Source organism: Thalassophryne amazonica, chromosome 5 (genome assembly GCF_902500255.1).
Source record: "Thalassophryne amazonica chromosome 5, fThaAma1.1, whole genome shotgun sequence".
Classification (NCBI taxonomy): domain Eukaryota; kingdom Metazoa; phylum Chordata; class Actinopteri; order Batrachoidiformes; family Batrachoididae; genus Thalassophryne; species Thalassophryne amazonica.
In genome coordinates this window covers 129,025,040-129,039,350 of record NC_047107.1, presented here as the reverse complement: position 1 = coordinate 129,039,350, position 14,311 = coordinate 129,025,040, and the positions used below count along the sequence as shown (strand labels likewise).

Here is a 14,311-nt window from a genome sequence, read left to right as displayed (position 1 = left end):
GACACCACACTTAAACACGGGATACCTCACTTACACACGGGACACCACACTTAAACATGGGATACCTCACTTACACACGGGACACCACACTTAAACACGGGATACCTCACTTACACACGGGACACCACACTTAAACACGGGATACCTCACTTACACACGGGACACCACACTTAAACACGGGATACCTCACTTACACACGGGACACCACACTTAAACACGGGATACCTCACTTACACACGGGACACCACACTTAAACACGGGATACCTCACTTACACACGGGACACCACACTTAAACACGGGATACCTCACTTACACACGGGACACCACACTTAAACACGGGATACCTCACTTACACACGGGACACCACACTTAAACACGGGATACCTCACTTACACACGGGACACCACACTTAAACACGGGATACCTCACTTACACACGGGACACCACACTTAAACATGGGATACCTCACTTACACACGGGACACCACACTTAAACACGGGATACCTCACTTACACACGGGACACCACACTTAAACACGGGATACCTCACTTACACACGGGACACCACACTTAAACACGGGATACCTCACTTACACACGGGACACCACACTTAAACACGGGATACCTCACTTACACACGGGACACCACACTTAAACACGGGATACCTCACTTACACACGGGACACCACACTTAAACATGGGATACCTCACTTACACACGGGATACCTCACTTACTGAGGACTCATAAGTCAGTGTCTGATCTGGACACGGCAGACCGACGTCTGAAACGGTGACCAGCCGCAGAGCTAAAAAACCCATAAACTAGCTGACAAAGACCAGTTCACTCTGATTTACTGTCTGCGTCAGGAACCAATCAAGCTTCAGTGTCCATGTGGAATAAAAGCGTTGTGCAGCTGTGACCCAGTCAAAACCACGAGCAAACACCCACCAACGGAACCTGCTGTGATACAGTCAGTCATTTTGCTGTTTGACAACATAAACCAGACGTAGCAGGACATTTAGCAGCTGAGCATCGAGTGAAAAAGGAAACCGGAAACACGTTTGTATGTTTTGGGACACGTTTAAACAACACGTGTAATTTTCACCAATGACTCGACAATGACACACTGTTCACATCGACATTAAAATGTTAACGAGGCCCGAATCATTAAAAACCACCCCATGTTTCTCAAACGCGTTCAGTCCAGGAACCACATAACCAATAAAATAAACTTAATAAATAAATCTCACGGACCAACGAACTCCCCAAATATACAAAAACCACCGGCCAGCTGAGCCCCAACAGTCCGTCACAAATTACAACCTGAGCAGCACCAACGTCACAAAACACACACCTCAGAGCTCTGGATTTACATCCAAGTCGAGTTAATCATGAAAATAATCCGAACAGGTTGCTGTCTGTTAGATTTTGAAGTCTCTTTTGAACAGTTTAAGAAACACTTTAATTTAGAATATATTTATTTCAAATATGATTATTATTATTTTTTTTTTACAGTTGTTTCCACACAAATACTGGAGACTCAATGACCACAACATATGACTCGTGTACCCCCCCCCCGGACTAACTCTGATCAGCTACAAACACAATTCCTGCTTTACACTCAAATTTCAGTTCTAAAACACACTTTTTTTCAAAACACTACAACGATTCTCTGCTTTGGCACAATTTTCATGAAGAAAATCTTTTGTTTTCACAATGAACACACTCACTGAAAACTGTAAAGCTATAGCTCAGAGCTCTCAATTTACCGATCGATCTACGTTCCGATCCTCACCTATGGTCATGAGATTTGGCTCATGACCGAAAGAACGAGATCGCGAGTACAAGCGGCCGAGATGAGTTTCCTCCGCAGGGTGGCTGGGCGCTCCCTTAGAGATAGGGTGAGGAGCTTGGTCACTTGGGAGGAGCTCGGAGTCGAGCTGCTGCTCGTCCACGTCGAAAGGAGTCAGTTGAGGTGGCTTGGGCATCTTTTCCGGATGCCCCCTGGACGCCTCGCTGGAGAAGTGTTCCGGGCACGTCCCACTGGGAGGAGGCCCCGGGGAAGACCCATGACACGCTGGAGGGATTACATCTCTCGGCTGGCTTGGGAACGCCTTGGGGTTCCCCCGGAGGAGCTGGGGGAGGTGTGTGTGGATCGGGAGGTCTGGGCGGCTTTACTTGAGCTGCTGCCCCCGCGACCCGACTCCGGATAAAGCAGAAGAAAATGGATGGATGGATGGATGGATAATTGCTCTGCTGTGCACACTGACTCATCACATGGACAAACACCTGTCACACAGTTTTACAGTGAGCAATCAGAGCTTCAGCACCAAAGGGCAACAGGTGAGTTGTTCTGTTTTGGAGCGACAGATGCCAACGTTGGAAACAGAAGCAGAACCACACAGTCCAGTCAACTTATTCAGTTTAAGGCTCCAACCAACTGGCTTCTCCCCAGCTTCAATAATTCAATCATGTTCAGTATCTGTACCAGTCAGAAAGATTTCTGCAATGTTTCTTGAATTCAGAGTCACTGAGCACCATAATGAGCTAATTATCCAAAAAGGCACCTGATTTCAGTTTCTAGTATTTCTCACAACACTACATGTGGATTTGTGCTACATGTGGATTTTGATGACAAATACAAGATTTCCAGTTGTTTGACTGGTTCCTTTGATGTTCATACCTAATTAACATAAATTAGCATATTTTGGGCCCTTCCACCCCTTCTATTGTTCTCTATTTTTTTTAATATGTTACTCTTGGGGAATATCAGATGACAATCCCACATAAAACTTTTTTTTTTTTTTTGCAATTACTGGTGGGTCAAGTCTCAATATGAATGGACTAAGAGCAGTGAGAGTAAGAGGAGGAGGATGTTGTGTGGGCCGCCCGAAGAGGAGGTACTGCTGGCCCGACACCAGAGGGCGCCCTGCCTGAAGGCGGGCTTCAGGCACCAGAGGGTGCAGTCGCCGCCAGGAGCATCTGGAACTTGGATTGACAGCTGTCACTCATCCACTCATCATGACGCACCCATAAAAGCCTGGAGAAGACACCACACCCACGCTGAGAAATCGTCGACCCGTACAGGTAGACTCTCAGCCGTCTTTGCAGCTAAGCTTTTGTTGTGACGTTCATTGCATCTGAGCTGGTAGCTGATAATTAGTGACTTTTGAGTTTGCAGCTTATCCACTTGTATCCGAGTCTGCGGGAGTTGGTTGGAGCCGGCATTTCCGCTCTGGACTCCAGCACTCGACAAGTGTATACTGGGTCTGCACGGTAACTCACAGGACTTGTGAAAATAGGAGGTGGAGGCGTTCTTCTCCTCCCAAAAAGGAGTCATTTGCTGACTGTTTGCTGGGTGTGTTCACTCACACTCACTCTTAACTGTTTCTGTTTTCTGCCAGCAGTACCCAATCTGACAGCTGGAGACAGTGGCCACCTGGGGACTCAGGATTGGCGGCTCCGGGGTGTTCCAGATCCGTTGGCGGTGGAAATCGTGTGGGTTCCGACTCCTCTCTGGACGGGCGTCTCCTATCCTCGAGCCTGCCCACACTACACCAACTTGAGATTGACTGTAGTATTGATTGTATCTGTATTCGTTGTGCACCTTTCACAACATTAAATTGTTATTCTTGCATTCCCATTGACCGTTCATTTACGCCCCCTGTTGTGGGTCCGTGTCATCAGACTTTTCACAACAGAGGACAGGGACGAGGAAGGACCAGGTCCATAATCTCTGATTTGAGCAGGCACATTGTAGCATCCATCACCCAGACTTTCTAAAATGAGAGAAGGTAAGAAATCTGCTCTCACTAGAAAACTGCAGTACTGCATATCAATACAGTACTCAGTGAGTACAGTAGTACAGTATTGCCTGTGGACAGTTGTTTTGGACTGTAAAAATAAAGTATGTTTTAAGTATTTGGGAAATGTATTCCTACTTTGTATTCCAACACAGTATTTATTTGTATTGTAGAGCTGAAAGATTACCAACACAAAGTGGTGGGGAAGGTCCTCTGTGTCCTGAACAGGAAACTGACTCAGAGCTGATCCTTGGTGTTATCCCACCTCCACCTTGAATTAGTCTGTTATTCCTACTGTACATCACCCTCACATATGTCTCTGCTACTCCAGACTTCCTCATACAATACCACAACTCTTCTCTTGGCACCCTGTCATAAGCTTTTTCTAAATCCACAAATACATGGTGTAACCCCTTCTGGCCTTCTCCATACATCTCCATCAGTATTCTTAGAACAAACATTGCATCTGTAGTGCTCTTTCTCAGCATGAAACCATACTGCTGCTCACAGATCATCACCTGTTTTTTAAGCCTAGCTTCTACTACTCTTTCCCATAACTTCATGCTGTGGCTGATCAGCTTTATGCCTCTGTAGTTACTGCACCTCTGCACATCACCCTTGTTCTTAAAAACAGGAACCAGCACACTTCATCTCCACTCCTCAGGCATTCTCTCACTTTACAAGATTTTATGAAACAGTCTGGTTAGAAAGTCCACTGTCATCTCTCCAAAACATTTCCATGCCTCCACTGGAATGTCACCAGAATCAGAATCAGAATCAAATTTATTGCCAAATAAGTTCTCACATACAAGGAATTTGATCTGGTGTCATTGGTGCATAAACAACAATAAAAAGAAAAGGAAAAAAAATGCTTCTGTAAGAAGTGATTGGTGTGTAAAAACAATAAAAATAATAGGAAAAATACTTCTGTAAGAAGTGAAGGAGTCAAATGGACAAAATGGGCAAAACTATGTTCATTGTCAAATAACTATAACATAGTGGAATGGGGCTGTGCAAAGGCATGCAGATGTACAGAACCTTTCAGTGCAGGGATGATCAATCTGTATTTAGTGGGAGTGGGGGAGCAGGGTAAATGGGGGTCTCTGACATTATTTATTAGTGTAGCTGCGGATGGGAAGAGCTGTTTTCGTGTCTTGGTGTTTTAGTCCTGATGGACTTCAGCCATCTGCCAGAAGGCCAACTGCCTTCCCACTCTTCATTCTTTTCATAGCTGCCCTCACTTCATCTTTACTAATCTCTTGCACTTTGTGATTTACTCTCTCCATATCATCCAGCCTTTTCTCTCTCTCATTTTCTTCATTCATCAGCTCCTCAAAATGTTCCCTCCACCTTCTCAACACACTCATCTCACTTGTCAGCACATGACCACTGCATCTGCACATTCTTTCCAGCTCTGTTCCTTTGTCTGGCCAATCGGCAGAAGTCCATTTCTCCTTCCTTACTATTCATCTTCTTGTACAGCTTGCTAAATGCCTTTTCCTTAGGTTTCGCCACTTCTCTTTTCTCCTTATGCCGCATCTCCTTGTACTCCTGTCTGTTTTCTTCATCTCTCTGAATATCCCAGTTCTTTTGCCCCAACTTCTTTCTCCTTGTTTTCCTGGACATCTTCATTCCACCACAAAGTCTCCTTGTCTTACTTCCACTGTCCACTGTGTGCGTGCGTGTGTGTGTGTGTGTGTGTGTGTGTGTGTGTGTGTGTGGTTGCATAAATGTTGTCCTCTGATGTCATGATGTAGAAAATCCAAATAGTCACACTGAGTGAATTTTAACTCAGACTTGTTTTCACCCATGGATTAGTTTGATAAATTAATTTTCTGCTGACGAATGTTTTATCTTAAATTGAGAGATAAAATGTGTTTTCTTGTCATCATTGACACCCCACAGCACCTCTAGTGGACTGTAGCTGTAGTGCGGCTCGTAAATCATCAAGTCAGGTCTCTCGATGTCCAGAATAGCTTTGTCTCTCGGTAAAGCCGCCAGGTCCTTGTAGCCGATAACGCCGTCCTCCACTCTGGCCTGAAGAGAAAACGAGCAGAAGTCACTCAGTGAGATGACAGATTACCAGCTCCAGGTTAATCTGGAGAAGATCATTCAATCTGTGGGACTGACCACGATGGGGGCGGCAGGGGATCCTGGGACGCTGGACCCTCTCAGAGATAACACACTACCCGGAGACGTCTGAGCCAGCTGCTGCTCACTCACACACACACACGCACGCACGCACGCACACGCGCACACACACACACACACACACACACACACACACACAGTTCAGAGGTCAACTGCACACTGCCACTCAGCCAAATAGCAGAAGACTCCAGAAAGAATCCATGACAATTATTTTGGTGACTGATCAATACAATCTAAAAAGTCACAAATCAAACAGGACCCTTGAAGACAAAGTAATTAGCTTCAACCTATCAGATGTCACCAAGCTTCCTGTCCTGCCCCCTTTACTGGACAACAGAGAGTGAGTGGGGAAAAAGTTGCAAATTGATTGTCTGACCATCTGCTGAAAAAGTCACCTAACAACCTGTCAAATCATCAAAAACTATCAAAAGAACAAAACAACCAGCATACCAACACAACAAATTAAACAAAACAAACAAAATAACCACCAAAACAAATTAACAACCAATAAAACAACAAAACAAGCAACAAAACAAACAAGAAACAAACAACAAAACAATTAACAAAACTACCATCAAAACAATCAACAAAACATCTTTCACCAAAACAAAACATCCACCAAATCAACCATCGAAACATTCATCAAAGAAACCAATAAAACAAAATTATTATCAAAACAAAGCAAAGCAACCTACAAAACATCAAAACATCCATAATAAATAAACCATCACAACAAAACAACAATCAAAATAAAACAACGATCAAATAATAAATGGACTGCATTTATATAGCGCTTTTCCATCTGCATAGGATGCTCAAAGTGTTTTACAATAATGTCTCACATTCACTCAGATGTGACCCTGCTGCCATACAGGGGAAGACTTTGCCCAAGGGCCCTTAGTGATTTTCTTGTCAAGCTGGGATTTGAACCAAGGATCTTCTGGTCTCACCTCCCTCAAAGCAAAACAAAACAACCAGCATAACAACAACAAAAAAAAAAAACAAAATAACAAAGAATCAAACATCTAAACAAAACAGCAAAACAAAACAAACACCAAATCAACCACCAAAACAAACCATCAAAGCAACCAACAAAATGTAAATACTTGTGCACTTTACTGTTCTTATTATCGAAATGTCTTGTCCTGTCATCACAGAGGGAAGGTGAGAAACGAAATTTTGATTCCTTGTATGTCTAATACATGTGAAGAATTGACAATAAAGCCGACTTTGACTTGAAAACATTAAAACAACCATAACAAAAAAACAACAAAACAACCTATCAAAATAAAACAACCATCAAAACAAAACCAAACAACCAGTATAACAACCATCAAAACAAACCAACCAGTATAACAACCAACAAAACAAACCAACCAGTATAACAACCAACAAAACAAACCAACCAGTATAACAACCAACAAAACAAAACATGTTTGTATTTTTAAAGGATTCAAATTAAAAGTCTGAGACTCATAAATCAGTTTTCCACTTGCTGGTTTCCATTTCAGTGACTGTGACTGGAGACTTTTTTAACCTGACCATGAGGTGGTTCCGTGTTTACCTTGGGCATCATCCTGACAGCTGATTGGTTGGTTCCTGAAAGACACACAGACATGAGGTGATGTTTGGTGACTGTTAGTCCTGTTTTATGATGGGAACAATGGGATTATTCCAGAGGCCACAGCTTTGTCCAGCACTCACACACGTGCACGCCCGGGTAACATGCGGTCAACGCGGAGAAAATCCTCCACAAACTCGTACAAGAATCCTCGTGTCACATGACTGAGGAAAACTGCTTCCTAATATCTGCTGAACTTCTCCTCAGGTGTTCTCGCCGTCCCCGTCTGTCTGTTCCAGGTTTCCATTTCACCGCTGGTCCGTTACTATTAGCCCGTACAACATGCCCCGCCCACTTCCACATGGCCTGTTTAACCTTCTGACACCGTCCTTCTTTTTCGTAAACAAACCAAAGTGCATCCTGATCCTGCTCGGGAACATGCTGATTTCTTTTTGTCTTTATGACATCATCTGTCTTGTGGGTCAGCATGTTTCCTATTTGACCTTTGTGCATCTTTAAACCAAAGCTTTTGGTTTCAGTGCTGAAAGCAAATCATAAATCTCTTTATATTAATTCCTCTTTCATATTTCAGGAATGTTCCTGAACGGCTCTTCTGAAGCAGTTGTGCTAATTTTAGGTGGAACTGTGTGTATTTGTTTATCGTCTGTGTCGATGTACCTGCTGGCAGTACTTCCTGTACACAGTAAAATCACCAGTGTAAAACTAACACTGACAGTGTTAAATTAACACTGCCAGTGTACATATGTTCACTGTCAGTGTTATTTTAACACGAGTGATTTTACTGTGTGCGTACGTTTTCCATCAGTTTTAAGTAAGTTTGCTTTATTCCTGCCGACCTTTGAGCTGTGAATAAATGTAGATGTTCCATCGACTCACGATCAGTAAATCCCACACACAGCTTCCCTTTGATCTCACTCGCCTTGAGTTCCACGTAACTCGACCTCCTCAGTTCGACTCTTAGTTCTAGTCTTGCTATGATTCTGTTCTGGATTATTCTGGTTTATATTTTACACAGATTAGCAGGGGTGGTGGCCAAGTGGTTAATGCGCTTGGTTCCAGTGCAGAAGGTTCCAGGTTCAAATCTCACCCCTGCCACATTTCTCCATGTAATGTGGAGTTGTGTCATAGTCCGGCGGCTAAAGGCCAAATTTTAGGGGAATCATGCACTTTTTTACAAAAGTGCCAAAACTTTATCAGAGGTACCTTATAGTGTCCTGAAGTATATAAGATCAGGAGACACTGAATCCATAAACGTCTACACTCTAAAAACTTGGGTTTAAGAGAATAACCATTTTCAGCCTTCTACAGCATATAATTCATGACAAACTCTTATCCAAATGTCTATTTAAGTTTATAATATAAATTTGAAGGTTATGAAAAATGTATTAAGGCTAAGTAGGGATGCTTCGAATGTACTTCAGTGTGCTTACACTCTTAGAAAAAGCGTTAATCTAGGGAAAGTGACTAAATATTGTATAACTCATTGTGAATATCAATATACCTATGCAATATAGCTGTTTGCGAGCATAGGGCAAAGGAAAGATGCTACTCATGCACTCTAACATATTTACACTCTAAAATAACAACAGTGTTTGAACGGAAAGAAATGCTTTTTTATTAATTACAAGAAATCAATTTTGTTTTTATGGCCATAACCATTTAGTTTACAATTTAAAACACTCAGTTTACCTTATGTTATATCTTCCATAACATAAAATCATGACTCTATATTTAATTTACTTAAAGTGACTGAAAGCTGTTTTCATGCATAGAAAAAGAAAGTATGCTACAAATGCACTTAAACATAGTTTACACTCTTAAAAAATAATGGTAAATTAATGTTACAATTTAACCTCTTTCCATTTTGAAACATACCACCCTGTTAATGTATAAGGATGTACGACGACGTATGACGCCGCACGACGGACTATACGTGATCACATAAGCTCAGTATAGCTTTGCGCTAGTTGCAGTAGCCATTCTCTACAGCTTAACAATGTCCAATCTTGATCACTGGCCCCCTACATAATAACCATATGATCGTATTGTCATATGAATAGCAAAATATACACTGTATTATAACCATGCAAACACCCTTTTAAAAAAGCAGGATACAGGGTTAAAATCAAATGTCTCCCGCTTTGACATGACTTAATATAACCTAAAGAGTCCCTGGACAAAGTTTGGCGCTTTTGTAAAAAAGTGCACAATTCTATCCCTTAACTGCTGGACTATCAGGAAGGGAATCCGGCATAAAACCTGTGCCAGTTCAACATGCAGATCCACCTTGGATTTGCTGTGGCGACCCTGAGTACAAACAAGGGAGCAGCCGAAGGGACTTAGTATATTATACACAATTTACAAAATTTTATCAAAATAGGTGACATACTACATACGGTGTTTGCCAACATTTTAGACTTTGCAAAAAGGGGCGGAGCCAAGACATTTTCCATTGGGAAAACAGTATGTCTAAATTTAACACTGATCATGCAACATTTATTCTTCTGCTGCAAAATGTTATAAATATAAGTTTTTAGTCACATGACGCTCTGTGTGCACCCGATCCTGTCAGACCTCACAAATAAACTGAGTTGGTCCTGATTCTCTGCTGAGAAGCCACTTGAGAAGACCAGGAGCTGTGAATGTTCCTCCAGGTAGTATCCTGATCCTCGCTCTGGTATTTGTTCCTGATTTCAGCGTTATTCAATTTCTAGTATTGGTTCATTGTGATTCCCCTTTGTGTTATTTCCTGTACTTTTATTTCAATTTCAATTTCTTTTCATTTATATAGCGCCAAATCACAACAGAGTTGCCTCAAAGCGCTTCACACAGGTAAGGTCTAATCTTACCAACCTGCAGAGCAACAGTGGTAAGGAAAAACTCCTTATTCTTGTGCTTCCCAGTTTTCTCTGTCTAGTTTTAATTCCTGTTCAGTGTTTTTGGGATTCAAACATTCAACCACTTCTTCATTAACTGTATGTCAGCCTTTATAACTGGTAATCTGTTACTCCCTCGCCAGATTGTCTAGCTTCACACCTGCTCTCTTGCATTATTCCTCTGCGTTGCCATTCTCTGTTTCCTGAGCCGAGCTTGTCGATTCTAGAATTGGTGACCTGGTAGGACTCACCTCTGTGTTTTGAACCTCTGCCTGTGTTTGTGGATAAATCTTCTGTTGCTCCCACTGAGGACATGATTGCTGTTATTCTGATTTCCCGTGTACCTGACCTCTGCCTGACTCAACAAAGAGTCTTATTGTCTGCCACATCAAGAAAAATTGATTGGAGCAGACTTTTGTTGCACTCGCCTGTCAGTTCTCTGCTCTGGGGTCTCCAGTTACGTTATTAGAGGGTGAACTGAAGTTGCATCTGGTATAAAACACGGGCCAAATCCCCGTGCAGATCTATACTCAATCTGCTGTGGTTCCCTGAGCACTGGGTGGGGGGGGGCAAACAGCAACAACTCACATGTTGCTAATGTACAAATACTAACAGCTGGAACACCCAGAAAGAGCTATGATATGTTAATGTTTGGAATTAGACAGGCCCACTTGTACGAACTCAACATTACAGGTGTAATAACATAATCACTGTACAGAATATCAAGATAAATATTTAACAACATGTAGACAAAGCAAATATATTAAAAAATACAGCAGATAGTACTTAAAGAACTCTGTGACACAGTATTACAAAGTGAATGACACAAAATACGCCATAACCAGCACGTAGACTAACACGTCCACAGTGAGATCATAACAGTGGCATTGTACAGATCAAACTTATGCTGACTAACTAACTAATGCTCCAACGTTTGTGTTCTTACTTCAGATGGGAAAAGGAATCATGTCTGCGATTCAACCTGATCACCACCTGAAACACAAACAAACAAAACATCAGCAAAAAACCCCACTTCTGTCTCAGAGTACTGCAGATGAAGCATCAAAACTTTATATGTTTGTCCAAAGGTCCTACAGTCTGGTCCAGAACTATTTAGACACTTAAAATGGAACAATCCAGATTTATATTCTTTTTTGCAGTATTTATTTTCATTATCTTTTAAAAGGGCAGCAGCACAGTGGCTTAGCGGTTAGCACTGTTGCCTCACAGCAAGCTGGTCATGGGTTCGATTCCCAGCTGTGGCCTTTCCATGTGGAGTTTGCATGTTCTCCCCGTGTTTGTGTGGGTTTCCTCTGGGTGCTTCCTCACACATCCAAAAACATGCAGATTAGGTGAATTGGAAACAAAAAAAAAAAGAAAAGAAAAAAGAAATCGCCCTGGTCTCCCATGCAAAAGAGGTCTTGACCTCAATGGGACTAACCTGGATAAATTTTTAAAACATGAAAGGGTACTATTGTGTTAATTAATGGATTATCTCATTAAGGACCAATAAAAATAGGAGAACAAAGTGATTTTCACAGTAGTAACTAATACATAATCAATTAAAACTATTGAATATCACTGCCAATGTGGGGGCTGTTAAACGTCTTAAATGAAATGAAGCTCCCTCCAGACTGATCTGGATCTTCATCAGGCCGGCCTGAGACGGGACGAGCATCACTGAGATGTGTCTGGTTGTGTCCTGGTGCTTATGTTGGGAAAATTCACAGATTATAGCTTGTTCACAAGTGCCTCACAACGAGACGACGGTCCAGTTCAGGAATAATCCAACATGGATAATTCAGAAGCTTTCACTGGATGCTGGGTTCCTCCATGGATTTTAATTTTCCAGATGTCTGGATTAGTCACGACAAACAGTTTGGTCCAACTGGAAAATAATTTTTCTGGGGGAAACGTTGCTGAAACAAGAAGAAAAGATTTTATCTTGAACATTCCTAAAACTCCACAACTGCACCCAAAGACCATGAAATCTGGTTTGGAAGACGAGTCTTCCACAGACACGTGCTGAGCCTGTCAGCTCGTCCCATGTCCGGCTGGATGACAGAAAATCCTTCCAACAACCCAAAAAGCCCCAAATGAATCTGCTCAGTGTCTTTAGACACTGAGCGTTAGTCCAAGGACTCAGACTTTAATCTTTGTGTAAAGATTTCGGTGTCACGATCAAAAGTACCAGAAACTGAAGCTAAAGATCGTCATGGTGAAAAGTCATCCCCTTAACAAAGACCTGGGTCGGGTCGTCTGAACATTCTCATAAGATGTTTGTCACAAGATAAATACACAAATGTCCACGGTTTGTCTTTTCCGGATCAGCAGCTTCTCTTCCTGAGTTGTGTCCCTGGAGGCAGATCACTGACAGTCTAATGGATGGCACTGATCAATAATGGGCTCGATAAGGTGGAGGTGTCGGGTATCAGGTTCTACTGCCTCAGACGGGATGTTCTCTCTGTCATGACGATGGAAAAAAATCAGCTCTGCTGCTTTGGAAGTTACAGTTGGTCCAGGAGACGCGACCGGTGTCGTTATGACTTTGTGCTTCCAGACGGTTTCTCGCGTCTTCCTGGTCTGGACTAGTTTGCTGAAAACAAACAGGAACCAAACTGGGACCTTGTTGATGTTCTCCTGCATCTTTGCGTCCATGGTGTGATAGTCTCCTCCTCCTCCTCTTCTCAGTGACCGTCTATTTTAAGCCCTTCAGGTTTTAGTTCCAGGACGTCCATGCTGTTGCTAAGCAGTGATTTTGAAGAAAAGCTACTGGCTGTGGGAGTCTGATCTGAAAACATCAAACCTGATGAAACAGAGTGTTCTGCTGAGAATGAATAGTGCAGCAGCTAAGACAATATTTAGAGCAAAATCCTGCAATGGTGATACAAGCACCAAATTCGGCACAAATACTCCTTAAACATCACTCTTTTGAAAAAACCGACTGGCCACTTGAATTTTCAACAGGCAACCAGGTAGGGGTCAATTGAAGAATTACACAGGGGTTAAAATTAAAAAATGCTCCAATCAAATTGAAAGCCAAACTACATTATTTATCTGATCATAACGATTCCAAAAACATATAGTTTGGAAAATCTATGACTGACTGTTCAGGAGTGTCACATGTCATAGAATCCAATGGACACTGACCCTGTTTGACCTTTACTTTGGAGACCAAACATTCAACACAGTCAAAACCATTCCATTTATTAATCCTATTGGATCAACCAATAATTTGCATCACTTTTTACCAAAATTGAAGGAACTTTAACTTTTGACCCCTGTACAAACTGAAACTGACCTTTGTCACCATTCTTGCTGTTTTTACCCCATAACTCCTGAACATTCAGTCACAGATTGTCCAAACTATACCTTTTTGGAATCATTATGATCCTACAACTAATGCAGTGTAGATTTCAATTTGATTGGAGCATTTTTAATTTTGACCCCTGTGTAATTCTTCAATTGACCCCCTACCTGCCCTCCTACTGAAAATTCAAGAGGCTAGTCGGTTTTTTCAAAAGAGTGATGTCTAAGGAGTATTTGTGCTGACTTTGGTGCTTGTATCACCATTTGCAGGATTGTTTCAGTTATCTGCTGCACTAAAAGGAGGAATCTGATTTTAGTGGATGAAGCATTTTGACAGACTGAAAGACCTCAGTCACAGCAGGAAGTTTATACATTTGACTTTTGTTTGTGCAAGTAGGAAAAGTTGACGGTGGTAAGTCCGCGGCTTATCTGAAGCAGCGTCAGATAAAATACAGGCATTAATTTGGACTGTTGGTGTCAAAGAAGCTGAATGGCAAAGCTTTTTTCACAACCTTTAGACAGAATACTAAAGTTAGCAGGCAGCTAGCATTAGCAAATTAGCTCTCATTTACCTGGAGCTGGTTAGCTTT

At 42.1% G+C, this 14,311-nt stretch overlaps 1 protein-coding gene across 2 annotated transcripts in view; it reads right to left on the bottom strand.

Annotated features, from left to right (window-relative positions):
- The window catches only part of LOC117511327 (dematin-like), a 48,306-nt gene that overhangs the window by 26,282 nt on the left and 7,713 nt on the right, over positions 1 to 14,311 (bottom strand). For both annotated transcript variants that reach the window (XM_034171358.1, XM_034171357.1), the window contains exons 2-5: positions 11,359 to 11,405; positions 7,519 to 7,553; positions 5,934 to 6,014; positions 5,712 to 5,840 (exon numbers count right to left, since the gene is read on the bottom strand). In XM_034171358.1, the coding sequence (XP_034027249.1) occupies positions 5,712 to 5,840; positions 5,934 to 6,014; positions 7,519 to 7,530 (222 nt within the window). In that variant the 5' untranslated portion in view covers positions 7,531 to 7,553; positions 11,359 to 11,405. The remainder of the gene's footprint in view (positions 1 to 5,711; positions 5,841 to 5,933; positions 6,015 to 7,518; positions 7,554 to 11,358; positions 11,406 to 14,311) is intronic.